This window comes from Bombina bombina, chromosome 1 (genome assembly GCF_027579735.1).
Source record: "Bombina bombina isolate aBomBom1 chromosome 1, aBomBom1.pri, whole genome shotgun sequence".
In the NCBI taxonomy this organism is placed as follows: domain Eukaryota; kingdom Metazoa; phylum Chordata; class Amphibia; order Anura; family Bombinatoridae; genus Bombina; species Bombina bombina.
Genome location: NC_069499.1, coordinates 100,721,207 through 100,748,837, shown reverse-complemented (window position 1 = coordinate 100,748,837; position 27,631 = coordinate 100,721,207). Strand labels below are relative to the sequence as shown.

Genomic DNA, 27,631 nt, shown 5'->3' with positions numbered 1-27,631 from the left:
TTTATATTTTTTCATCTACTTAACTGCAAAGGGCTCATATATATATATATATATATATATATATATATATATATATATATATATATATATATATATATATATAAATATATATATATATATTTCTGTCTGTAAATACATATATACACATATAAATACATATATACACATATAAATACATATATGCACATATAAATACATATGTACACACATATAAATACATATATACACATATAAATACATATGTACACATATAAATACATATGTACACATATAAATACATTTGTACACATATAAATACATATGTACACATATAAATACATATATACACACATATAAATACATATATACACATATATATACACATATAAATACATATATATATACACACATATAAATACATATGTACACACATATAAACATACTTATACATACATATTTAGACATGTATATGTATGTATCGCTATGTTAAAGCGCTTTGTCTGCCTTTTTTCCTAACACCTGAGACCTCATATCTTTGAGCCTATATAACTTTTTTATGCAATATTTTTATAGTGTTATTATCAGTGTAACTGTATTTTTCAATGTGTTTTTTATGTGTTTTGTGACACTTTCTTGTTTCGCAAAACAGTTAACCAGAGCTCTAAGGACTCGCTATCCCGTTGAGCGTTAAAATTGAGCTCAAGCTATCGCATTTACTTTCAACTTGTAATTCAAGAGCTACACCCGACAAACAGCTGCGATAAACCCCTTTTCGCTCACGCATAACTGTTAGCCTGCCACAGTTGGTCAATGTAATTTTGTCCTGTAGAACAACCAATTACAGCAGATTAAAGGGACACTGAACCCAATTTTTTTCTTTTGTAATTCAGATAGAGCAGTAATTTTAAGCAACTTTCTAATTTACTCCTATTATCAATTTTTCTTCGTTCTCTTGCTATCATTATTTGAAAAAGAAGGCATCTAAGTTTTTTTTGGTTTCAGTACTCTGGACAGCACTTTTTTATTGGTGGATGAATTTATCCACCAATCAGCAAGGACAACCCAGGTTGTTCACCAAAAATGGGCCGGCATCTAAACTTACATTCTTGCATTTCAAATAAAGATACCAAGAGAATGAAGAAAATTTGATAATAGGAGTAAATTTGAAATTTGCTTAAATTTTCATGCTCAATCTGAATCACGAAATTACATTTTTGGGTACAGTGTCCCTTTAAGAAGTAACTAGAGAAAGTATTCCTTTTAAGGACATATGACGGAATTTTTCCGTCATAAAACAATTGAGCAAACTGAAAGCTGTGTCCTTAAAGGGTTAAAGAGGAGATAAATAGCCTTCCTTTTGATGTGGTGAGGATAACTGCAGTAAGGGTGGTATTTATGTAATATACACAGGCTTGTCCTGAGGATTTAACACATAGAATTAACAGGATATGAAAATAAAAATTAAACTTTAGACAATGTAATTTAAAACAAAAATCTTTCCAATTTACTTTTATTATCATTTTTTTTTCTTGTGTTTGAATAGGGACCTCCTTTGCTTGTATTAATTTCATTTCTTTATCCTGTTTTATGTATCTGTATTTTTTACCTTGAATCAGTGTCATTGTGTAGTCCTATTTAAAGGGACACTAAACCCAAATTATTTCTTTCATGATTCAGATAGAGCACTTTATTTAAAAAGCAGGAATGTGATGCATAGGAGCCGGCCCATTTTTGGTTGAGAACCTGGGTTATGCTTGCTTATTGGTGGGTAAATGTAAGCCTCCAATAAGCAAGCACTATCCATGGCGCTGAACCTAAAATGGTCTGGCTGCTAAGATTTACATTCCTGCTTTTAAAATAAAGATAGCAAGAGAACAAAGAAAAATTGATAATAGGAGTAAATTAGAAAGTTGATTAAAATTTCATGCTCTATCTGAATCATGAAAGAAAACAATTGAGTTCAGTGTCCCTTTAAGTGCCCACAGCACTACGGAATTTTGGCTATTTTATGAAAAAAACCTGTGCAGCCATCGCAACATTTTAGAGCTCTTTTCCTGAACAACTTTGCCCGAAGTAACCTTTGTAACTTAAACAACTTATGCCCTAGATTTAATAAAACCTGTTTGTAAAACTAATATGTCTATAGAACAAATTGCCACAACACTCACCACACAAAAATTGCGCAATTCAAAGAGATTTCTACCTGTCCCTTGTCAAAGCAGGAAGTTGCAAGTTAAAGGGACAGTCAACCCAAAAAAATGTTCAAACGTATTTAGATATTGTTTGCAATGATTAGTACTGCAAACAGTATCCCAATTTTGATGGAAAATGCCCCTTCAGCATAAAAGGCGAATTGCGCATGCGCAAATCGCAGTGACACGCAAGATCGACTAGTTTTATTTTGTGGACGATGTGTACAAGCTCAGGATGACGTCAGGGGTGGAGGGCTCAGACGGCCATCTCAAAACGGCCGAAGGTGAAATAGTAAGTAATTTTACAGTCACTACATAATTCCATAAAAAGTGGGATACTGTTTGCAGTACTAATCATTGCAAACAATATCTAAATACGTTAGAACATTTCTTGGGTTGACTATCCATTTAAACTCCATTAAATTCAAAGGAGACGTATCTATCTCAAAAACGTTCACCTCTTGGAGTAGAGGATGTGGGTTCCACTGTTAAGAAAACCTGCATCACAAAATAACGCCTTCAAACTATTACAGAACAAAACAAATATAACTTCCTCAATAAACCCATCTAACATACGCACAAAAGATAGCGAGACACAACCATGAGATGAGATACTTTAAATAAGATATAGAGTTTTCATGAATGCTGCATGCTGGGCCAGGTGTAGGTGAAAAATCTCAACAGCATCTCTAGGACATCTCAGAATACCTCGGAATACAGCATCTCTAGAACACCTCAGAATGCAGCATCTCTAGAACACCTCGGAATGCAGCATCTCTAGAAAGTCTCGGAATGAAGCATCTCTAAAAAGCTTCGGAATGCAGCATCTCTAGAACACCTCGGAATGCAACATCTCTAAAAAGCCTTGGAATGCAGCATCTCTATAAAGTCTCACAATGCAGCATCTCTAGAACACTTTGGAATGCAGCATCTCTTGAACACCTTGGAATGCAGCATCTCTAGAACGCCTCGGAATGCAGCATCTCTAGAACACCTTTGGAATGCATCTCTAGAACACCTCAGAATGCAGCATCTCTAGAACACCTCAGAATACAGCATCTCTAGAACACCTCAGAATGCAGCATCTCTAGAACACCTCAGAATGCAGCATCTCTAGAAAGCCTCAGAATGCAGTATCTCTAAAAAGCTTTGGAATACAGCATCTCTAGAAAGCCTGGGAATGCAGCATCTCTAGAAAACCTTGGAATACAGCATCTCTAGAAAACCTTGGAATGCAGCATTTCTAGAACACCTCGGAATGCAGCATCTCTAGAACACCTTGGAATGCAACATCTCTAGAACACCTCAGAATGCAGCATCTCTAGAAAACCTTGGAATGCAGCATCTCTAGAACGCCTCGGAATGCAGCATCTCTAGAACACCTCGGAATGCAACATCTCTAGAACACCTCAGAATGCAGCATCTCTAGAACGCCTCGGAATGCAGCATCTCTAGAACACCTTGGAATGCAGCATCTCTAGAACACCTCAGAATGCAGCATCTCTACAAAGCCTCGGAATGCAGCATCTCTACAAAGCCTCGGAATGCAGCATATCTAGAACACCTCAGAATGCAACATCTCTAGAACACCTCAGAATGCAGCATCTCTAGAAAGCCTCGGAATGCAACATTTCTAAAAAGCTTCGAAATGCAGCATCTCTAGAACACCTCGGAATGCAGCATCTCTAGAACACCTTGGAATGCAGCATCTCTAGAACACCTTGGAATGCAGCATCTCTAGAACACCTCGGAATGCAGCATCTCTAGAACACTTCGGAATACAGCATCTCTAGAAAACCTCGGAATACAGTATCTCTAGAAAACCTTGGAATGCAGCATCTCTAGAACGCCTCGGAATGCAGCATCTCTAGAAAACCTCAGAATGCAGCATCTCTAGAACACCTCGGAATGCAGCATCTCTAGAACACCTCGGAATGCAGCATCTCTAGAACACCTCAGAATGCAGCATCTTTAGAAAACCTTTGAATGCAGTATCTCTAGAACACCTCGGAATGCAGCATCTCTAGAAAACCTTGGAATGCAGTATATCTAGAACACCTCGGAATGCAGCATCTCTAGAACACCTCAGAATGCAGCATCTCTAGAAAACCTTTAAATGCAGTATCTCTAGAACGCCTCAGAATGCAGCATCTCTAGAACACCTCAGAATGCAGCATCTCTAGAAAACTTTGGAATGCAGCATCTCTAGAACGCCTCAGAATGCAGCATCTCTAGAACACTTCGGAATACAGCATCTCTAGAACACCTCGGAATGCAGCATCTCTAGAACACCTTGGAATACAGCATCTCTAAAAAGCATTGGAATGTAGCATCTCTAGAAAACCTTGGAGTGCAGAATCTCTAGAACACCTCAGAATGCAGCACCTCTAAAATACCTTGGAATGCAGCATCTTTTAATACCCACAGTATTTGTTCCATCCAACAAGACTACTTCACCATAGCTAAGCAGACATGCAAACATACATTTACATAAAACCTTTTGCAAGCGCATTTCCTAAGTGTTTCAGCTGTAATTATTATTTTTCCTCGTTGCTAGTGGTTCTCGTTTGATGGGTCAGATGTCATATATGGGTACCTCATGCAATTATAGATGTCAACGGTCACTAACAATACACTGGAAAAGATAGGTGAAGCAATGATAAACACATTTCTCTTTTACAATGAGCCCCCTAGTATGAATCTAGGCTAATGTATTTAAACACACATACACATAACTACCTCTCCTTACAAAAACCTTTTACTTGTGTTGAATCACCAGTAAATCAACTAAGAAGCAAGCATCTATATATTTCACAGAAAGAAATGTCTTAAAGAGACAGTAAAGTCAATATTCAACTTTTATGATTCAGATAGAGCTTGTAATTTTAAACACATTTTCAATTTAGTTTTTCAATATTATCTCCGTAATTATTTGTAAAAAGAATACTTAGGTAGGCTTAGGACCAGCAATGCACTACTGGGAGCTAGCTGCCGTGGTGGCTGCACATATATGCCTCTTGTCGTTGTCTCACACTTTGTGCTGCTAGTTCCCAGCAGTGCATTGTAGCTCCTTCAACAAAGGATAACAAGACAATTAAGCAAATTTGGTAATAGAAGTAAGTGGGAAAGTTGTTTAAAATGGTATGCTCTATCCTCAAGCCTCCCCAACAGGCCAGATTATGAGGATTACCTTGGGTGAGAGCAGATAAAATAACCATGGTTACTAATCAGCTGATTATTTCACCTGTTCTCTAGTTCACATATCCTCAAAATATCTGAATCACAAAAGAAAAATGTTGGGGTTCATGTCCCTTTAATGCTATAACACTAGAAATTTTAATTTAAAGACCTTTCAATAGCAGATCACGTAACACCTGGTACAAAAAAGAGACAAAAAAAAGAAAGAAACGGAATATACAATTTTGTGACTTAATACTGTTTTGATTGCTTTATTTTCCATTTTATTTGCAACTAAGCTGTGGGCCATTGGGACAAGAACAATGTAATTGCTGAAAAAGAATATAATATATGTTTCTGAATCAAATCTTCCTTCCTGTGTAATATTATTTTATTTATTAGACTGCTATATATGGTTAACATTATATAAGTGTATAATTTACTTTTAGTGTTCATAAAGAGTTAAATATTGCACTTAGCGAATTTACAATAAGTTAGTTTCATATAGAATATTAGACACTATTTATCTACACTAATAGAAAGATGGCATAGAATTGTCATAATGTTCTTTGGTACTTGAACTGTTTCTAGCACAAAGAGATCTACATATTAATTGATTAACTGACTTCCTAAAATGCCAGATATAGCAGTGACCACTGCTCAGTGCACAACAGACTGAGAAAGTGTAGCTGAAAATTCCCATAACTAAAGCAAATGTAGAATAATAGTAGACATTTTTATACAACATATCTATTACTGATTATATTTAAAGGAACAGTAAGCAACTTGAGATATGAATATAAAATGTTTAGTTATGAGTAAAAAAACAACTTTGCAGTACAGCTTCAATATTTATTTTACCCAATTTTGTAATTTAGATATGGAAATTGTGGATTTTCTCATTCTTAGAACTGGAAATGCACACTGCAGACTTCTCAACGATTTCCTTTTTGGCTTCAGTAGATACAAAATGCAAAAAAAAAGTATATATATATTGCAGTTTATATAATTAGCATAGCTAGCCTTGTCTGCGTCAGTACCTGGCTAGGATTGGCTCTTCCAAATAAGGCAAGTGGTGGGTGGAGTATAGCTCTTGAAAAACAACTGCACCAAAAACGATTTTAAAACATCTGAAAAATGTTTAGACTTTGCTGATATTTTCTTATTCAGAAAGAGATTACAAGATGCTTAGTAGGAGAGTTAAATGTCAATTTGCTAATTACAGTCCAGGTTTATCCAGTCCAGAATATGTGGCTGAACTTTGACTCTTTAACAGGTTTCAAAATTGAGTTAGTCTCAATTCATTTGAAAACATTTAGAAAACCTGGTTATAGTGCAGTTTTCTTTTGGCTTTTATTCCCTACCTTTTGTTTCTTATAATTTTTCGGGTGTTGAGCCAGATACCCCTGTTATATCATATACACAACTCAAGTTTTTTTTTTATTTCAAACAATGACTATTCAAATAGATTAGAATGGCTTAGAAAAGAAAGCCAAAACTCGCCCAAGCATGCATACAATCTAGTTGAATGCCGCTTTTAAAGGATTCAAATGAGCTCATTGCTTGCATCTACCATGAGACATTTTCAACTTAATATGTCCCTAATATGCCAAACAGAATTAGAGCTTAAGTTAAACGTATACCATATTTTGTACAGTATCTCTTAGCATAAGTATTTGATCTTGAAAAAACATTTTGTGGCACACAATGTGTAATATTGCATATTATATATAATTTTAACTTACAGCATGTACACATTTATGTAATTGTAGGACATTACTGGAGTCCATGAGTTGAAACTGATAGATTTGAAATAAATTAGGGGTATGATGCAGATTTGATATATACATTAAGGGTGTCCCAAAGTAGATTTGGTAGGTAACCCCTGCCCTAATGGATCCAGATTTACAAACACTTATGTATCGGCTATTTCCTTCACACTTTCAGATGTATACATTACTTTTGGGTAAAAAAAAATATTTCAGTTCTTTGAATTACTATAGGTTATACATTAACCTGTTGGTTGTGATGGATTAAGCAATATTAAATTTTTTATAATAAAAGCTTCTTCAATTGAATGTTGTTTTCAAAGAGATATAAAATCAAAAATACTTCTAAAATAAGATATTTGGTTTATGTTGTGTTGAGTAAAGAATTTAGTAAAAGTCTTATTTCTTTAAAGTTCACAACATCTGGAAGCAAAAACAGCAGGCAGATCTGCACAGGCTCTTGAAATGTAAAGATCAAAAGGCAAAAATATTGAGTGCAAAACAGACACCAGGTCTGCCATGTGTTTCGTTTCATCATTTTTTGTGTCATTATAGTCCAAATGTGGATTTTTCTGCTTTATGTGCAGGTGCAAGTCCATAGTAAAATGATTGATATTTTAACAGTGTATCTTTATATCCTAAGCCCTTGGCTGGTATAAAAGTATCAATGCATCATTGCCCTCTGGTTCCCAAGGGTTAAAGAAATGTTTCTGGATTTTCCATTGTCCTCCAAAAGAAAGTTATAAGGTGAGTAGATACGACATTCATTTATCTTCTTGTATGTACAGTGATAATCTCTATGGAAGGTCTGTGGGTGAGTTAGAGTACTCTGTAGTTGGCATCTAACTTCAGGATAAGTTTAGTTTATGCCACTTAGTAACAACCTTCTCTGGATTTCTGATTGTATCTGTCCATTGATCTGCTGCGTCACTGCTGTTACTGTCACTGCTGATCCACATCTAAAAAACAAAACATGTGCATGTTACACTTGGAGTAATATAGCCTTATGCAGGCTTCTCTTTACTCTCTGCTTTTAATGTGATGCCCTCATCAGACCTTTATTGATCTACCCTGCTCTCCTTCATGTCTGCTTGTGAAATGTGTTGTTCTGAGCGCTGTCACTGATTGGGTTAAAACGATGGCTCTGTGGCTCATCACTGATTTAAGTGACATGGAAATCAACATTAAAGGGACAGTATACACCAATTTTCATATAACTGCATGTAATAAACACTACTATAAAGAAGAATAATAGACCCTACTATAAAGAAGAATAATAGACACTACTATAAAGAAGAATAATAGACACTACTATAAAGAAGAATAATAGACACTACTATAAAGAAGAATAATAGACACTACTATAAAGAAGAATAATAGACACTACTATAAAGAAGAATAATAGACACTACTATAAAGAAGAATAATAGACACTACTATAAAGAAGAATAATAGACACTACTATAAAGAAGAATAATAGACACTACTATAAAGAATAATAATAGACACTACTATAAAGAAGAATAATAGACTCTACTATAAAGAAGAAGAATATACACTACTATAAAGAAGAATAATAGACCCTACTATAAAGAAGAATAGACCCTACTATAAAGAAGAAGAATATACACTACTATAAAGAAGAAGAATATACACTACTATAAAGAAGAAGAATATACACTACTATAAAGAATAATAATAGACCCTACTATAAAGAAGAATAATAGACCCTACTATAAAGAAGAATAAACTCTATTATAAAGAAGAATAAGCACAGATACTGATCTAAAAATCCAGTTTAAAACCTTTTAAAACTTATTTAGAAGCTCCCAGTTTAGCACTGTTGATGAGGTTAGGCTGGGACACCCAGTAAAAAGGGCTGAGAAATCAGGAAGAACAGACCCCCCCCCTACCCTGCATATGAAAAGACCCATTACAAACATGAGCAAGCAGGAATTTGTAGACTTCAGTCTACATCTGAAACTGTTGGGCTTGGTAAGGAGTCTGAAAATCAGAACAATGTTATTAAACATAATTTTAAATAAATGAGCATAACTATACATTGTTACAAAAACACTCCCAGGTGGGCTATATAAATAGATATATAAATAGATCATCTACAAAACATTTCTGAAAAGAAACATCTAGTGTAGAATGTCCCTTTAATACACCTTTCAATTTATTTATACTATCAAACATGTAACTCGATAGGCTTAGGGGCACTATTTGAATAACAAAGTTACAAACATTATTACAAAAACAGCTGCTATAAAGTGTGCACAACACATAGAATACCAAGAGAAAACATAAATCTGATAACACCTGTATAAAGGTTAATGGGAAGTTTTTACAATTCTCAATCATGAAAGTTACATTGTGGTTTAATGTCTTTTGTATCAGTGGCTTATTCATTGTGATTGACTCAGCTGCCCTTAAAGGGGCATGGCAATCAAAATTAAACCTTTATGATTCAAATAGAGCCTATAGTTTAAGATACTTTCCCTTTTACTTCTATCATCAAATATGCTTTGTTCTCATGGTATCCTCTGTTGAAGAGTCACCTCCAGAGCAGCAATGCACTTCTGGGAGATAGCTGCACACATCTGGTGAGCAAATGACAAGAGTTATATGTGTGTATCAACCAGTCAACAACTAGCTTCCAGTAGTGCATTGCTGCTCCTCAGCCTACCTAGGTATGCTTTCTAACAAAGGATACAAAAAGAACAAAGTAAAGAAATTAATTAAAAAGTCTCTTAAAATAACATGCTCTGTCCATGAAAGTTTAACTTTCATGCCCCTTTAAAATATGGTTTCCTTAAATCTGTGAGCTTCTCTGACATCCAACAAAACCAACCGTTCCCTTAATATCAGTAGACAGATGACTTAGAGAGTCTAATCAATTTTACATGAATAATTATATTGTCTTACTAATTTGCATGGCCTATAACTGGATTTTTATTTTAATTTAAACATTTTACCTTTCTAAACATTTTCATTTCATTTTCTCAGAATCCTTTGTTGAAAAGCAGGCAAACAAGCTCAGGAGTGTGCACGTGTCAGCAGCACTATGGCACCAGCTTTTCAAGAATGATATACATTTGCAAGTGCACCACGTAGTGCTGTAAACATTATGCACAATAGCTTTTAAGATATCTCTTCAACAAAGAATAACATGAGAACAAAGCACATTTGTTATAGAAGTCAAATGGAAACTTTTTCTTTAAATTATATGCTCTTGCTCTGTCTGAATCATTAAAGAAAAATATTCGATTTCATGTCCCTTTAATGCAACATATTTCATATACAAAATAACATTTGCCCTTTAGCATTCTCTTTGCATAGTAGACAATGTGATACTGTGACTGTCGATACTTCCAGAAGTGGCACTTAATCTAAGTGGAGCTTGACCCTTTATATTCCTTTATTAGGAAATATTTGTCAGTTGTGAAATGTTTTTTCACTGCATTTATGTAAAGGCTTTTGTTACCTGGGTACTGGACAAAATAGAACTGGAACTGTTTGAATGTGTGGGTCACTGTTAACATAACACACATAACGTTTATTCTTTATGTTTTATTTGCCTAAATAGAAATACTTTTATTTTTTCATTTATTAAAATATTTTAGACTGCAAATATCTGTGCATTAGTAATGTGCAGTATTTTATCTTTTTTTAATTTAGCACTAATTTATGTATCTTGAAACCAAGCTCAGCATACAATACTGAGGGTGAAACTCTCTCCAGACCTTCTGGCCACATCAGTGAGGTGGGCTTGCACTTAGAGGAACATTAAGATGTTTGCAGTGGCCAGAATGTGCACAGTCTTTTCATATTTACACTTTTTGAGTCACCAGCTCCTACTGAGCATGTGCAAGAATCCCCAGCATATAAGTATATGCATTTGTGATTGGCTGATGGCTGTCACATGGTACAGGAGTGGAAATAGATACAACTTTGAAATTTGTCAGAAAAACATCTACTACTCATTTGAAGTTCAGACCAAGTGCTATTGCATTCTCTTTTTATCGCGCATTTCTTGATTATGCAAATATACTGTATTTACTGTTCCTTTAACAAAGGATATCAAGAGTGCACAGCAATATTGATAATAGTAAGTAAATCTCTATTTGAACCATAAAATAAAATGTTAAATGTCTTTACCGTCCCTTTACAAATCAATTATTATACAGGATAAACACAAAGCAACAAACAATGTTAAACTTGGTATGTGCTGTTGAACTCTATTACCATGCTAGCAAAAAATTTCCCCTTTGGACAAGAATCAGTCAGTAGTTCCGTTAATGACATCATCGTTGTACCGTATGGTCAGTAGACAGGATCTGTGTGACTCCTGTTACCTCTGCCATAAAGGGCACTCTGCAGATGTTGTGTTCAGAACTGCACCTGCAATAATCTGGCTTGGGGATAAGAGGAAAAAAAGCCAGGGTTTCCTGTGTTTATTAACTTTCTCTGGGTTGTAGAAAGAAGGCTGGCTGCCTGTCAAAAATGGAAAGGGAGTAGCTTGTACTTGTTTTTGTCTATGGGATAATATGGATCGCACAGGGAATTCGATGTGAGCCTTGAAAAACTGCTCTGTTATACTCAGTGAATTAAAGGGACGCTGAACCCAAATTTTTTTATTTCGTGATTCAGATAGAGCATGCAATTTTAAGCAACTTTCTAATTCTCCTATTATCAATTTTTCTTCATTCTCTTGCTATCTTTATTTGAAAAAGAAGACATCTAAGCTAAGGAGCCAGACAATTTTTTGGTTTAGAACCTTGGACAGCACTTGTTTAATGGTGGGTGAATTTATCCACCAATCAGCAATAACAACCCAGGTTGTTCACAAAAAATGGGCATCTAAACTTACATTCTTGCTTTTCAAATAAAGATACCAAAAGAATGACGACAATTTGATAATAGGAGTAAATTAGAAAGTTGCTTAAAATTGCATGCTCTATCTGAATCACGAAAGAAAAATTTTGGGTTCAGTGTCCCTTTAAAGGATATCCCCCCCCCCCCCCCCATACATTGTATTTTATTTGCCTTTATTACCCTATGTATCCAATATACTCTGCTGGTCTTAGGAGGTTTCAATTTCACATTTATTATATAAAAATAGAATAACATGACAAAAATGCGTGTTGTGAATTGACCCAGATTTGAGTATTTATTTTGTACTTCACATTTGTGTTTAGCAGTTTATATTGCACCACTCGGTAGATGATAGACATATTATTATTTTCCATAGATATTTTTTTTTTTTAAATTCTTTTTATTGAGAGTAACACAAGTGAAAAAGCAATAATTACATCAGATTCTCAAAAGGTCAAACCCAAACACAGTTGGGGGTAATGTCATAGCAATTAGTCCAATGTGTGTTACTTACAAATGTTAGGAGTATTTCTCACACATGGTTAACTCTCATATTTGAATTTTATAACCCTTCCCCGTTACCACCCACCCAGCCTTAACAGAACTTTAACTACCCTACCAATACCCCCTCCCCCACCCTACCATCCCCAAACAAACAAACAGGGGATAGCCAATTCTACCAGAGGTTATGTTTAGCATGACCAGCAGTCTATATGCATAGTGTCCCATTTTGCATTTTTAAAGGAGTTTCATCAGATATAGTATGGTGGAATGCGGTGCTGGACAATTTTCCTGATACCACTGACCCACATAATATAGTGATAAGAACCCTGTTGTCAATATTGCAAACCTAATATTACTTAAATAATCTTGTAATAATAAGCGTATGTTGGGGATCAACCATGTCTGAACTTTATGATAAGTTATATATTTCAAATAGACTCTTAATCACTGGTCTAAAGCATAATAACAACAAGATAAGGTATATGCCCTTCGGCTTTAAAAAAAAAACAAAAATAAAATAAAATTGTGTTATATTAATTACAAACATGTTCATGGTTGGTTGGTTTCTTGGCTAAGGGGCAAGAACCAAGGGGTCTGTTTTATAAAATTATGCAAACGGATATATATCAAATTAAACAACACCAACCAGTCAAAGATAGCAGAGTTAGAATGTGAGTCAGTCCTCTCTTTCCCTTTGTATTTGTATTGCAGGGTGTGATATAATTGAAGCTGGGTTATCAAAATTGTAACACTCAATTATAAAGGTTTATGGTGCTCAAATCTAAATATGAGCATTGATATGCTTTTAAGAGATTGACATATAGTCATATAATAAGTAGTCACGTTTATCCTCTAGTATGAAATACATTAGATATAGTCCCTGAACTTGAGGCATTCCACAGGGTTTTCATTGTGGATGGTTCATAATGTATATAAGGCTAATTAATAAATGTGGGTATTCAAAATGGAACAGGGTTTGGTTCAAAAATCGAGGAGAGTATATAAGCGCTGAGGCAAGAGGAGGACTATACAAAGCTGTAACTATGGGTAAATTTCTAACGCTAGCTGTAATATTTGTGTGGCATTGATGGATGCAGTGCGAAAGAACAAAAACAAACAAAGACAAACAAACCAGTATTGCTGTCAGAGCTAGCAAAAATCCAGATTGAAACAAGCTAACATCACAGTACTACATGTAAGGGCTGTTCACTGAATAATTGAGCTGAAAACATTAGGTACCATTAAAATTGTGCAGCGACATAAGTAGATCTCAGAATAAAGGGAGGCCAAAAACCATGGTATGAGTGCAGGATCGGGATTATAGTTCAGCCAACACCCGTATTTAATCGAGCCCTAAACTGTTGCCACCAGTAGCGAGACTTATGGGAGCAATAACAAGATGTTTTTTGCATATCGTTGTCTCGTCGTTTCTTCTGTGCGTGTTCCATTGCTATGTTCGCAATCATGTCAGTCTCAGGGTTGATGTCCAGTGGTGCAGGGGTGCTGTCAAGACTGCGTGCACAGTAATCCCCTCTATCCCCATATGCAATGAGGCGCGTTGACTGCAAGCTGCAGAATACCTCTGCTGCCCTTGTAGAGCAAAACGTGCTGTAGGCAGCTCTCTTTACCGACCTCGGTCTCAGATCCGTGTTCGGAGCTGGGACATATGCCTGTAGGAACGCTGGAGGTCCCGGCAAGCCTTTCCTTGGCTTCAGAAGCAAATCTGTGGCAGACTCCAAGTTCAGGTAGGAGGAATAAATTGCTCTGGTGTCTGATGCCGCTGACGCTGGTTTTCTCTGTGAGGGGGCTGGAATCATGAGGCTGCGGTCTGTTCCCCTTGTGTAGAAATTAGTATTACTTACTAAGTTTTGTAAGGCAGGGACCTGTCTACTGGAAACGGCCTCCTTCAGTCGGAGAGGTTTTTCCTCTATCTTTGCTATTTCACACAGCTCAGTGCAGGATGTTAGGAGCCGATTTAATCTAGGCAAGAATATAGCCCTTATTTCCATTAGGATGCGGGTGCCGGTGTCTGGTTCTTTAGTGCTGGACATTTTCATTGCTTGAGATCGGGAGGAGGGATTGATAAATGGCTGAGTTTATGAAGAACTATATACAGCGTGGCAGTGGAAACCCCGCCACAACGCCAAAAGGCCTTTTCAGTCCTGACTTGCTCGGTGGCCAAGGGGTGGTGTACCTTGATCCAAGAGAGTTCCCGGGCACAAGGATTGCCAAGGGATGTAAGGATGGCGAAGTATATAGCCACTTTTTGCTTCAATCTGCACGGAGCCTCATGAAACCGTGGTCATCTTGAAACGCCGCCTACCGGAAGTCCCTTCCATAGATATTTTTAACAAACAGGTTATTGTGTTTTAATTTAAATTATGGGCAGTAACATATATCAGATTAACTGGTTTAAACTTCTTGTGTCTATTAAATGTTACTGATCTAAAATATCTTATAGGAAGAAGGATGCAAATTATTTTAATGTCAATGGTGAATATAATGTCTGGGGTCTTTTCATGCTCAATAAAGCCGCGCTTATTACATAGTAATAAATATAGGAATATAATTTACCAATTGGCCATTAGAAAATTTAGGCTTAAAACTTTCCCATTAGTTTGATAATGCCCACTTAGATACAATGACTTAAAAAAGGAATCAGTAAAAGCTATTAACTTTGAAAAAGAAAATTGTTTGTTGCACGAAACGCATCAAGCCTAGCCTCTGTGACCAAGGCTATGTTTGCCTCTCTATAAGGTAACTGTTCCCTCATTTACTAAACATTATTGCTCCATGCCTATTCAAAGCCTACTTGGGAAGAGGTTTGGAAGAGGTTTGGAGGATTTAGTACCCCTCGGATGGCATCCCCTTTGATTGGGTGAGTGCACTGATTCTTTGCTCAATCTACATGACATTTTGGGACTTAAAAAAATAAATCAGTAAAAGCTATTCATTAAACAGTGCGTGGCCGCATGTACTAGAAGTATTTTTGCTAATACATAGGCACTGCAAAACTACCTTTAATTAAAACATTTAATTCACTAATGTACATTTCAATTTTCCACTGCAGAATAATCCTGTTATTTTTCTTCTCAGGTTCAAGTTGTTTTTCTCTGTCTACTAAGCACCTCCATGGGAGATGTCCCTGTCAGCCAATAAGCATTGAAACTAAAACAATTACCAGTGCAAACATAATTTCCTGCAAGAGATTTCTGTAGCATGTATATCTACAGCTGCAATTTTAGTAGTTGTATCTGCTGTCACTTTATCATCCTAATTAGAAATAAAGAAGGTAATTAAGCTAAAACTATTTTTTGAAACTGACTTCTCTGCATTTTTTGTTGTCTTATTCATTCTTTCCTTTCCTGTCTCCTTCCTTCCCATTCTCTTCCCTTTTACACCACAAACTTTAGCTGGTGCACCATATATTACTAACGCACAGACTGTCCCACAGGGGACTGTTGGTTATTGTTACTAAGTAAACCAATCTCTGTGATGTCAACGATTTACTCTTAACATTTATTCAGCAAACACAAAAGTTGAATAAGATACTTTCAAGAAAAGAATTAAAAAAAAAAAACATCTGCTACAATGAAACTAATACGGCTGACATTTTCATCTCTTGCAAACATTTCCTTTAAGGAGCATTGTAAAGTGATATCCCCACTTGGAGCACTGAACATTTCTGAAGAAAGAACGGTTTGTTTTAATTAAGGCAGCATGGAAAATAAAATGCAAATGCAATAGAGAGGGCTCCAAAGTGGATGTTGCTCAGAGCTTGTAATACTAACGGCTCCCACTTACGGTTAAAGATGTATACAGTGAATATGTTTTCATGGACCGCTTCAATTATTTGCTCATCCCAACATAAATACTTATTATGTTCATATTGTTCTAAATTTTATTGGTACTCCTTTGTGTTTTTAGAATATGTGAATTTGAGTTTTTTGCTTTGTTTTATCTAAAACAGAGGATTTCAAAATGTTTTTCAGTTTTTTTTTTTTTAATCTTGTAAAATATTTTCTTGAAAAGACATGTGCCTCTTCCCCAACAAAGCAGAGGCAGGTTTGCTTACCAGCCAGTGACGTGAGTACTAAACACATACTGCACTGGGTCAGCAGCAGTTTTTGATTGGGCCTTGGGACCAACTGTTTATGTGGGTTCTGAGCATGTTTTTTTTTTTTTTTTTTTTTACTATAATGGTCCTTTAGGTTTAAACAGCACATGCATGAATTTGAGTATAATGTCCCTTTAATTTACACATATATTCTATAATTCCAGCAGTGTTATTAGCAGATGAACGACATAATGCAAAATAGGTAAGGATGTCACACTTAGGTGAGGTTTATTTGAAATTTCCAGGGTGGATAAAAATAAAAAACATAAAAAAAAACATAAAGATTTTTAAATGTAATCAGATTTTTTTTAAAAGATTTTTCCGATTGAAATAAAATGCATTTTTGAGGAAAAATCTAACTAAAGATAGTTTTCTATTTAAAATACATTCTAAAGGTTATTCATCATGAAATAGGGATTTGTTTTCAATTATGTAGTATGAAGCTGTATATTCATGGCTTTAATGTTTGTTTGCTTTAACAAAGGTTTCTGTAATATTATTTTGGGCATTTTTCTATTTAAAAGATATTATCACATATTCTTGTAGACCTTAAAGGGACATAGTATGCAATTTTAAATAACTTTCAGATTAACTTCTGCTATCAAATTTGCTTGATTCCCTTGGTATCCTTTGTTGAAGAAACATCAATGCATTACTGGGAGCGGCACATATGTGCAGCCACCAATCAGAAGCTAGCTCCCAGTTGTGCAATGCTATTCTTGAGCCTACCTAGGTATGCTTTGCAACAAAGGATACTAAGCGAACAAAACAAATCAGGTAATGTAAGTACATTGGAAAGTTGATTCAAATTGCATGCTCTATCTGAATCATAAAAGTTTAATTTTGACTTTACTGTTCAATTAATCTCATTGTTCCTCTGCAATTCTTTTTACATAAATTCAACCCCTTACTAGGTTTCAAGAAGTTCAATGAATAGAAGATAATTTAGAGTGGAATAGATCTGCACAAGGACCTAAGTGTGAGGAGGGAGGAGCAAGCAGTAAAAATGAAAGTGAAACCTATAATGTTATTGTTTTAGTTAAATAAAACTATTTAAACTGATATTATAAGGGTAATGATTATTTTTCTCCTTCCAATAAAGTACAGCTGATAAAATATGAATAATTAATCTATTAAACTGGAGCTAGTTCACTTCCCAATAATTTCATAATTATCTTTGTATTTCTAATGTTATATAACTAAATCAGAAATTCCCTGATATAACTGGAAAATATTCTGTAAAGTTATTATTCTAAAAACTAAACTTTAATGTAGAAAACCATAAGTCTGACTAGGAATTTTCAAATCTATTTGATTTAAATCAGATCCTGTCTAGTAACTCCATTTAATTGAGGTTGTTGATAACATTTTTCTCCCATATAAAATATAGATGTAATTTTCATTAGTTTGCCAATCTTTCTTTAAAGAGACAGTGTACCATAAAATTGTGTTCCTTTTAATGTTTTTCCAATGACTTGTTACGGCAAAAAAAGTATGAGAAATTGCTCATTTAGCCTTATTTTTGTATATGAAATAGCTTTTGGTTTGTCCACCACAACACATTAAAATGGGCTGAGCTTGCAGGAAAATCAAATCTCCTTATTTTATCACTTACTGTATACACAAATGCATCTGTATCTTATATCTTTGTGTATACCAAACTACTTGGAGAGAACAATTAACATTTTGTTACTTAACTCTCCTATCTCCCACTGGGAGTGTAATTTCTTCTGCTGTCTATGTTTACATATATATTGTCTATAGTCAGTACTTAAAGGGATACCAAACCCAAATTTTTTTTCTTTCATGATTCAGATAGAGCATGCCATTTTAAGCAACTTTCTAATTTACTCCTATTATAAATTTTTGCTTTGTTCTCTTGCTATCTTTATTTAAAAAGCAATAATGTAAAGCTTAGGAGCAGGACCATTTTTGGTTCAAACCTGGGTTATGCTTGCTTATTGGTGGCTAAATGTAGCCACCAATAAGCAAGTGCTATCCAGGGTGCTGAACTTTAAATGGTCCGGCTCCTAAGCTTTAAATTCCTGCTTTTTAAATAAAAATAGCAAGAGAACAAAGAAAAATTGATAATAGGAGTAAATTAGAAAGTGGCTTAAAACTGCATGCTCCGTATGAATCACAAAAGAAAAAAAATGGGTTTAGTATCCCTTTAAGTACTGACATTTCTAGTATAGGTGGGGATACAGGAAAAATCAGCTATTTAAATGGCAAAATAAAGTTAAAGGAGCTACAGAGTCATATAGATTTACAAAAAGCAGCATGAAATAAATATCATTCAAATTAGCGTTACCTGTCCAAGGAAATGTTTTCGTCTTACTGAACTCCTGCTGTATAATTTAATCAGGAAATTTATTCCTTCTTCTTTCTGTGTTACTGGAAAGATTATTGTCTCTCCCCAGTTCACCTGCCCGTTTGTTGCTTTTAATGGCCGTGTTTTCTTCTTGAACAGGAGTCCTTCTAAGCTAAACATTTCCACCTTCACAAAGAAATCTAGGAGCAATACAAAAAAAGTGATTTAAACATGGTCTTCAACATCAGCAGTGTGAAAGGTTTGGGTTGAGTTACATTTGTCAGATGTCGCCAATAAACCGCACCAATGGATGACTTATTGAGTTGCTAAATCTGTGTAAACATTTTCTATCATAAAGTTGCTGTGGCCTGTAAGGAGACCTCTGTCCCCTCTAATGTTACAGGGTCAGACTGAGGGGCCGATTTATCATTGTCTGTCCGACATAATACATTGTAGCGTATCATGTACGACAGACATGCTGTCGGCATTTAACATTGCACAAGCAGTTCTGGACGCTAGCAGGGGGTGTCAATCAACCCGATTGTATAGGATCGTGCGGATTGCACACCGCAGCCTCAGAGGTAGCGGACCAGTTATGGAGCAGCGGTCTTAAGACCGCTGCTTCATAACTGCTGTTTCCGGCGAGCCTGAAGGTTCGCGCGGAAACAGGGGCATCAGGGGCCATTCGGCCCTTGATAAATTGGCCCCTTAGTCTATTAAGATAAAGGCTTTTAACCCAAGCAGCTTGGCAGTCGCCTCTTTTTCCCAATAAGAAATCTATCTCTGTATGCTCTAACTCAGGGTTCTTCAAACTTTTTTTTCCCAAGACCCAGTGCCATGATACCACATACCTTTGCTGCCCTATTTTTATGCTTGGTCTAAACATTTCTGAAGTAATAAACAAGATAGCTGAATTTTTTGGCAAAGTGACTAAAATGTGTGCATACGTTAGTCCTGATTGTAGTCAAACTTCAAAGTTTTGTAAAAGGTAATAGCGCACACACTTTTAAACAACACTCACACTATCATATAACACACACACAACACGCACTCTCATAATACACACACTCTCATACAACACACAAACAAGCCGTGACCCAGTAAACATGGTGTTGCGACCCAGTAATGGGTCCCGACCCGTGGTTTGAAGAAACTTGCTCTAACCAAAGCATTTATGGTCTAAGTTCTTCTTTAATAGTACAATATTATTTTATGATAACATTTGTATGCATATTATAACTCATATCATTACAAAGAAAACCTTGTAACTTTTGAAAAGTATAAACTACTAAACCATGCAGATTCTGATCCCTCCCCCCACAAACACAACGAAATTCTTGAAAGAACAGACATTTTTCCTCCAGAACATGTATTTTTCACAAAAATAAAATTCTTACTCTCTCTGTACCCACTGCTACATGCATATGAAATGGTTCTATACCCTATGAGCTGGTGTATTAATTATATGGCTCTTTTTGGCATCCATGGGGTTAATGGTTAGCGTCGCTAAAGTCCTAATAAATAAACCATTCTATAAAAGGAAATAATTCCCATCCAACTATTTCGTAACAACTGTGTTTGCATTGAGTAGTATAGACAACCTATATTGTGACACAACATTCTTAAGAAGAACAGGAAACACATTTCTTCCATCTATGAAAATATCATACGTCACAAAATGTATTAAAGGGACATTGAACTGCTGAGTACAACTACAATAGAATGGTTACTTCTCACTAAGCCTGCAGCTGTCTTCAAAGTCTTATTTTAACCACTTACAATTATCAGCTAGTGAAGCTCTACATCTTCACACTGGGTGCCGCCATCTTGGAACGTATATGTGTTATGTAATTTTCAAACTGTGCAAAAAAAACTACAAAAAAATAACGCTTCTGCTCTGTATTATGTGAGCTAAACTGAAGTGCAAGGTACAGCTGTCAAAAAGCCAGTAACATCCCTGATCTGTGAAAGTGTCACATAATGCAGCAATACGTGCACTACAAGATGGCTGCTCCCAATATAAAATGCTGAGCTTTACCAACTGGCTTCTATAATGGGTTAAAATAAGAGAACAGCTTTAAAGAGAGCTATAGGTACAGGAGGAAAATCAATAGCTTAGTAAGAAGTAACCCAGCTTAAGTTATCTGAATATAACAAATATTACAGATTTAAAAAGTGACCTTTATCCTGCGTATTTACAGGTGATACTAGAGTCACATCAGGCTATGTACACTTGTGCTACTTAATAGGTTAAAGAACTTGTATTATCTCTGTGTTCACAAATAAGGAAAATGTGCCAAGGTGCCATGGAAACCAAGTAGACAAAAGAGAACGTATACGGGGCTGCACGTACTTATTGCGAGTGGCGTGGAGGAACTTGGCAGATTCTGAGCCTTGAGAATTTGTAATTGAATCCTACTGTTTATTGCCTGGAAACAGGTTCCAATGTAGAGCTCAGCATGACATACCTATACAAAGGAAGAAATGGGATGGGTCAGGATTAGAAAAAGGGCGGCAGAGAAAAAGACAATGGACTCTTTTATAGCAAATGAAACACTTTCACTATGGTGCGTAACAAGTGCTGCATTCAACTGTAACATGGCTAAAGGAACAGTGCCAGGAGAATTTGTCTCAGACCAGAATAGGGTTGTTTTAGTAGTGAGACATTAAAATAATTTTTTGTATAATCCTAGTATATATCAACAATTGTGTGTTGGAAAATATGTATTTGCATACAAAATTTACATTGTTTTGCAGTTTAGGCCTCTAAAAAGTCTCTTCAGCATTGTTTATCTAATCTAAATTAGGTACAGAGCTCATGCATTGCAAACAATATGTAGCATGTTGCAGGGTTATGTTCTAAATGCAGTAAAATGCAATCCAGCCACTTTGTGGGCAGCAAAAAAAAAAATTCCGGGGTTAAATAGCAGAAAAGCTGGCAGGATTAATAATACAACTACATTTACCTATACATTTATATTTTGAGTTAAAGCAACGTTAAACATTTTGAATTAGTAATATAAAATGTTTAATTATACATGGTAAAAAAAAATTTAAAAAATATTTTAAAACCATCTTCCTGTCATTTAACTCTTAAAATACTGAGAATTGTGTGTGTACGCTGTAGACTTCACAAGCATAACCCTGCTACACATCTGTCTGTCATTGGAATCAGCAGAGATAATCTAAAGTACTGCAAAATAATGCAAGCTTTCCAAATAAAATGACAGTGGCAAGGCTTGTAACAAGTCCATACTGGCTCCTCCACATAATGCAAGTAGTAGGAGGAGGGGGGGGGGGGGGGGGGGAGTTTGAAAAACAATTAAAGCAAACAAAGTTTTAATTTATTCAGAGTTTTTAAACTGAATCAGTATGTTAAAGAGACAGTCTAGCCAAAATTAAACTTTCATGATTCAGATAGGGCATGCAATTTTAAGTAGTTTCCCAATTTTCTATTATCAGCAAATTTTCTTCGTTCTCTTGGTATTCTTTGTTGAAAGCTAAACCTCGGTAGCCTCATATGCAAATTTGTAAGCCCTTGAAGACCGCCTCTTACCACAGCGTGTTATGACAGTTTTTTACAGCTAGACAGCACTAGTTCATGTGCACCATATAGATAACATTGTGCTCACTCCTGTGGAGTTATTTATGAGTCAGCGCTGATTGGCTAAAATGGAAGTCTGTCAAAAGAACTGAAATAAGGGGGCAGTCTGCAGAGGCTTAGATACAAGGTAATTCCAGAGGTAAAACGTGCACTAATATAACCGTGTTGGTTATGCAAAACAATTTACTTCTATAATCAATTTTGCTTTGTTCACTATGTATCCTTTATTGAAGGAGCAGCAATGCACTGCTGGCAGCAAGCTGAACACATCGGTAAGCCAATAATAAGAGGTATATTTGTGCAGTCACCAATCAACAGCTAGCTCCCAGTTTCTGAGCCTAGATATGTTTTTCAACAAATAATACCAGGAGACAAATTAGATAATAGAAGTAAATTGGAAAGTTGTTTAAAATTGCATTCTCTATCTGAATCATGAAGGAAATTTTTTGGGTTTCATGTCCCTTTAAACAGAGTGCTGACGGTCCTTTACTATTTACTCCTGCAACATACTGTGCATACGCAGCAGCTCTGTTAGTGTGCTGTGCAAAATCTATTGGCGTGTCAACGCTTTCTGGCTGGCGAAACTCACAATCATTATAAAAAAAAGCTGCAGATGGAGTGGGGATCAGCGATTTCACAAATTTAAAGGTAAAATTAACTCAAAATCCTACAAGCTAGTTTATTATTTACAGGACTGATATGTTTTTAGGACAAGCATTCACTGTCCCTTTACTTGTAAATCTAATATGTATTATTAAAATGTATAAAGTATATCATTTCAGGCACTGTAAAGTTCATGTCTATGCATTTTACTCCAGTGAAGTCTATACTTGTGCTGCAGGTGTTAATATGAATACGATAGTTTGCTTTCTAACTTCTTAAATAGAAAATAATACTGGCGCCATTTGTATGAGTGATAACAATGCGTCTACAAAGGTCAGACATACATAAGCAATCATAATAACAGTACAATAATAAAACAAACAATTACATCTCCATTAAATAGACATTCTGCTGAATGAAACTAAGATTCTAGCAGATAACTCAGTGTTCTGTATAAGAAGCATAAAACATAAACTAATGTACATTTGAGCAAACAGCTGCCATTTACAGCGAGTCTTCTTTTCCATGGGAATAGTGCAGTTTACACACACACCCTCACTTCAAAGATTCTCCATAATGCTGTATTTTCAGTATTTACGTCACAGAAAAAAAAATACATAGAATTTGACTCTATTATGATAGTGCACACCTGTTGGGTTTTTTTGTAATAAAGTTGTTTTTTTGTTTACAGCCAGAAAAAAGTGCAATCATTAGAAAGGTTCTGTTTGCATAAATAAAGTTTTGTCATGTTGACAAGCTTTAATATTAACTTATGTTAACTTATGTTAACTTATTAACACAACATTTTCACACATGCTGCAAATGTCCCATTAAGTAAGTAAAGTTCTTACTATAAGGGAATAGAAAGTCAGATTTTTAAAACATTTCCAATTCCATGATAATGGGGTAATAATTTAAAAGGTACAAATAAAATACAACAGTACCAACTGTGATTGAGTGGAGAAAATGACGCTACTCTAAACATGAGGCGCTAGCGACAAACCCTATGCATTATCTGATTAGTTGTGCATCCGGTGACCTTATGGAGACACGGGCCAATCAGATCATGCATTAACGCTCGAGGGGACCCATGGTTAGGTTCCCAGAGGCTGTTGCAGTGCTCGAGGCTCTGATTAGAACAGAACTCTCTGGAGCGTATCTACCCTCGGCCGTTAATGCATGATCTGATTGGCCCGTGTCTCCGTGAGGTCACCGGATGCACAACCAATCAGATAATGCATAGGGCTTGTCGCTACCACCTAGTCTCTAAACACGTAAGCTAGATTACAAGTGGAGAGCAATCAATATCGCAGAGTACGCTATATCTTGCACAACCTTGCTAAAAGAATAACTCACAAACTTTTTTAGCGTGCGCCGTGCCCTTTACTTTAAAGAGACATGAAACCGAAATGTTTTCCTTCATGATTAAGATAGAACATACAATTTTAAATATTATATTCTATTATCTTCTATTTGCTTAGATCTCTTTGTATCCTGTGTTCAAAAGAATACCTAGGTAGGCTCAGAAGGTGGGAGCTAGCTGCTGATTGGTGGCTGCACATGCTATTAGCTTACTAATGTTTTCAACTAGCTCCCAGTAGTGCATTGCTGCTCCTTCAATAACAGACACCAAGACAATAAAGCAAACATGATAATAGATGTAAATTGGAAAGTTTTTTAGATATGTTTATCAATCAGGAATCATGAAAGAAAACATTTGATTTTCATGTCCCTTTAAATGTGCTCATCGCATTTGTTTTGCAAGTGGTGAGTTAAGTGTTTCGTGCTTTTTGAGACCTGCAGGAAGCCATTATCGCTTGTTAGTAGTGCATAACAAAGCACATGACATTGCTATGGAAATAAAAGTTTGAAGTTATATATAGGGGGATATTTATCAAGCCGTCAACCGCAAATACGCCGGAATTCCGCAGCGTAATTGTTGCAAGCTTGATCCGACCTAGTTATCAAAGCCTAGAGACCGGCAAAAGTTGAAAATTGTGACGTAACTTACGATCCACCGGTCTCAATCCGACGCAGATCGATGCTTACGTCATTACAGATGTTCCGAATACACATTCGGCTCTATCTGACACTTTTTCCCATTTATCAAATTTCTAACAGGTACACTCGTGGCTATTCCGGCCCAGCGTACCTGGTTTTCAATCCGCCACCCTGGAGGCCGCGGATGCCATAGAAATCAATGCGAGTCTGAAAGCAGCGAAAGTTTATGTTCGATACTGCCAGATAGCCCATTGATTTCTATGGTAGAAAACAAGTAACGTTTACACCTAACACCCTAACATAAGCCCCGAGTCTAAACACCCCTAATCTGCCACCCCCAACATCGCTGCCACCTACATAATGTTATTAACCCCTATTCCACCGCTCCTGGACCCCGCCGCAACCTAAATAAAGGTATTAAACCCTATCCCGCCGCTCCCGGACCCGCCGCCACTAAATAAATGTATTAACCCCTAAACCTCTGGCCTCCCACATCATTACAACTAACTAAACCTATTAACCCCTAAACCGCCAGCCCCCCACATCGCCATAAACTAAATTTAGCTATTAACCTCTAAACCTAACAAGCCGCTAACTTTAAACTAAAATTACAACAACCCTATCTTAAAAAAAAAAATTAAACTTACCTGTAGAATAAAAATAAATTATTTTTAAACTATTAATTAACCTACGCTAACTATTATACTACAATTAAATTAAACTACCAATTAAATTAACTAAATGACATATTAAAAAACCTAATCCTACTAAAATTATTTAAATCTACTATTAAACATTATTAAAAATTACTAAATTACCAAAAAAATAAACGCTAAGTTACAAAAAAGAAAAAACACTAAATTACGAAAACAAACAAACCACATTATCAAAAATAAAAAAGAATTACACCTAATCTAATAGCCATATCAAAATAACCCCCCCAAATAAAAAAAACCCTAGCCTACAATAAACTACCAATGGCCCTTAAAAGGACCTTTTGTGGGGCATTGCCTCAAAGAAATCAGCTCTTTTAAGTGTAAAAAAAAATGCAAACACCCCCCAACAGTAAAACCCACTAACCCACCAAATAAAAAAACTATCTAAAATAACCTAAGCTCCCCATTGCCCTGAAAAGGGCATTTGCATGGGCATTGCCCTTAAACGGCCATTTAGCTATTTTACCTGCCCAGACCCTAATCTAAAAATAAAACCCACCCAAAAAACCCTTAAATAAACCTAACACTAATCCCAGACGATCCACTCACAGTTATTGAAGTCCCGCTTGAAGTATCCATCCAGCCGGCAAGAAGTCTTCATCCGGACGGCATCTTCCATCTTCATCTAGCCGGCAAAGTCTTCATCCAGGCGGCAAGAAGTCTTCATCCAGACGGCATCTTCTATCTTCATCCATCCGGCGCAGAGCTGGTCCATCCTGAAGACATCTGGCACGGAGCTCCTCTTCATACGGTCGCCGCCGTAAACTGGAACTTCAATGCAAGTGACGTCATCCAAGATGGCGTCCCTTGCATTCCTATTGGATGAAAGATTTTAATCAGCCAATAGGATTAGAGCTGCTAAAATCATATTGGCTGTTCCAATGAGCCAATCTCCTATTGGATGAAGATGGAAGAGGCCGTCCGGATGAAGACTTCTTGCCGGCTGGATGGATCCTTCAAGCGGACTTCAATAACTGTAAGTGGATCGTCGGGAGTTAGTGTTAGGTTTATTTAAGGTTTTTTTGGGTGGGTTTAATTTTTAGATTAGGGTCTGGGCAGGTAAAAGAGCTAAATGCCCTTTTAAGGGCAATGACCATACAAAAGGTTTTTTCTTTGGGGGCGTTGGTTGGTTGGGTGGTGGGTTTTACTGTTGGGGGGTGTTTGTATTTTTTTTTTACAGGTGAAAGAGCTGATTTCTTTTCTTTTCTTTCCTTTTAAGGGCCATTGGTAGTTTATTGTAGGCTAGGTTTTTTTTTATTTTGGGGGGGCTTTTTTATTTTGATAGGCCTATTAGATTAGGTGTAATTCTTTTTTATTTTTGATAATGTGGGGGGGGGGGTTTCTTCGTAATTTAGTGTTTTTTATTTTTTGTAACTTAGCGGGTTTTTTTGTTGGTAATTTAGTAAGTTTTAATAATGTTTAATAGTAGATTTAAATAATTTTAGTAGGGTTAGGTTTTTTTTAATATGTAATTTAGTTAATTTAATTGGTAGTTTAATTTAATTGTAGTATAATAGTTAGGGTAGGTTAATTAATAGTTTAAAAATAGTTTATTTTTATTCTTCCGGTAAGTTTAAATTTATTTTAAGATAGGGATGTTGTAATTTTAATTTAAAGTTAGCGGCTTGTTAGGTTTAGGGGTTAATAGCTTAATATAGTTTATGGCGATGTGGGGGGCTGGCAGTTTAAAGGTTAATAGGTTTAGTTAGTGGTAGTGATGTGGGAGACCAGAGGTTTAGGGGTTAATACATTTATTTAGTGGCGGCGGGGTCTGGGAGTG

The 27,631-nt window shown here is 35.9% G+C and overlaps 1 protein-coding gene across 2 annotated transcripts in view; it reads right to left on the bottom strand.

Annotated features, from left to right (window-relative positions):
* Positions 1 to 6,186: 6,186 nt before the first annotated feature.
* Positions 6,187 to 27,631, bottom strand: part of TC2N (tandem C2 domains, nuclear) — a 135,352-nt gene continuing 113,907 nt past the window's right edge. For both annotated transcript variants that reach the window (XM_053697551.1, XM_053697552.1), the window contains 3 exons: positions 21,281 to 21,395; positions 18,928 to 19,127; positions 6,187 to 8,076 (listed from right to left, as the gene is read on the bottom strand). In XM_053697551.1, coding sequence (XP_053553526.1) covers positions 7,966 to 8,076; positions 18,928 to 19,127; positions 21,281 to 21,395 — 426 coding nt within the window. In that variant the 3' untranslated portion in view covers positions 6,187 to 7,965. The remainder of the gene's footprint in view (positions 8,077 to 18,927; positions 19,128 to 21,280; positions 21,396 to 27,631) is intronic.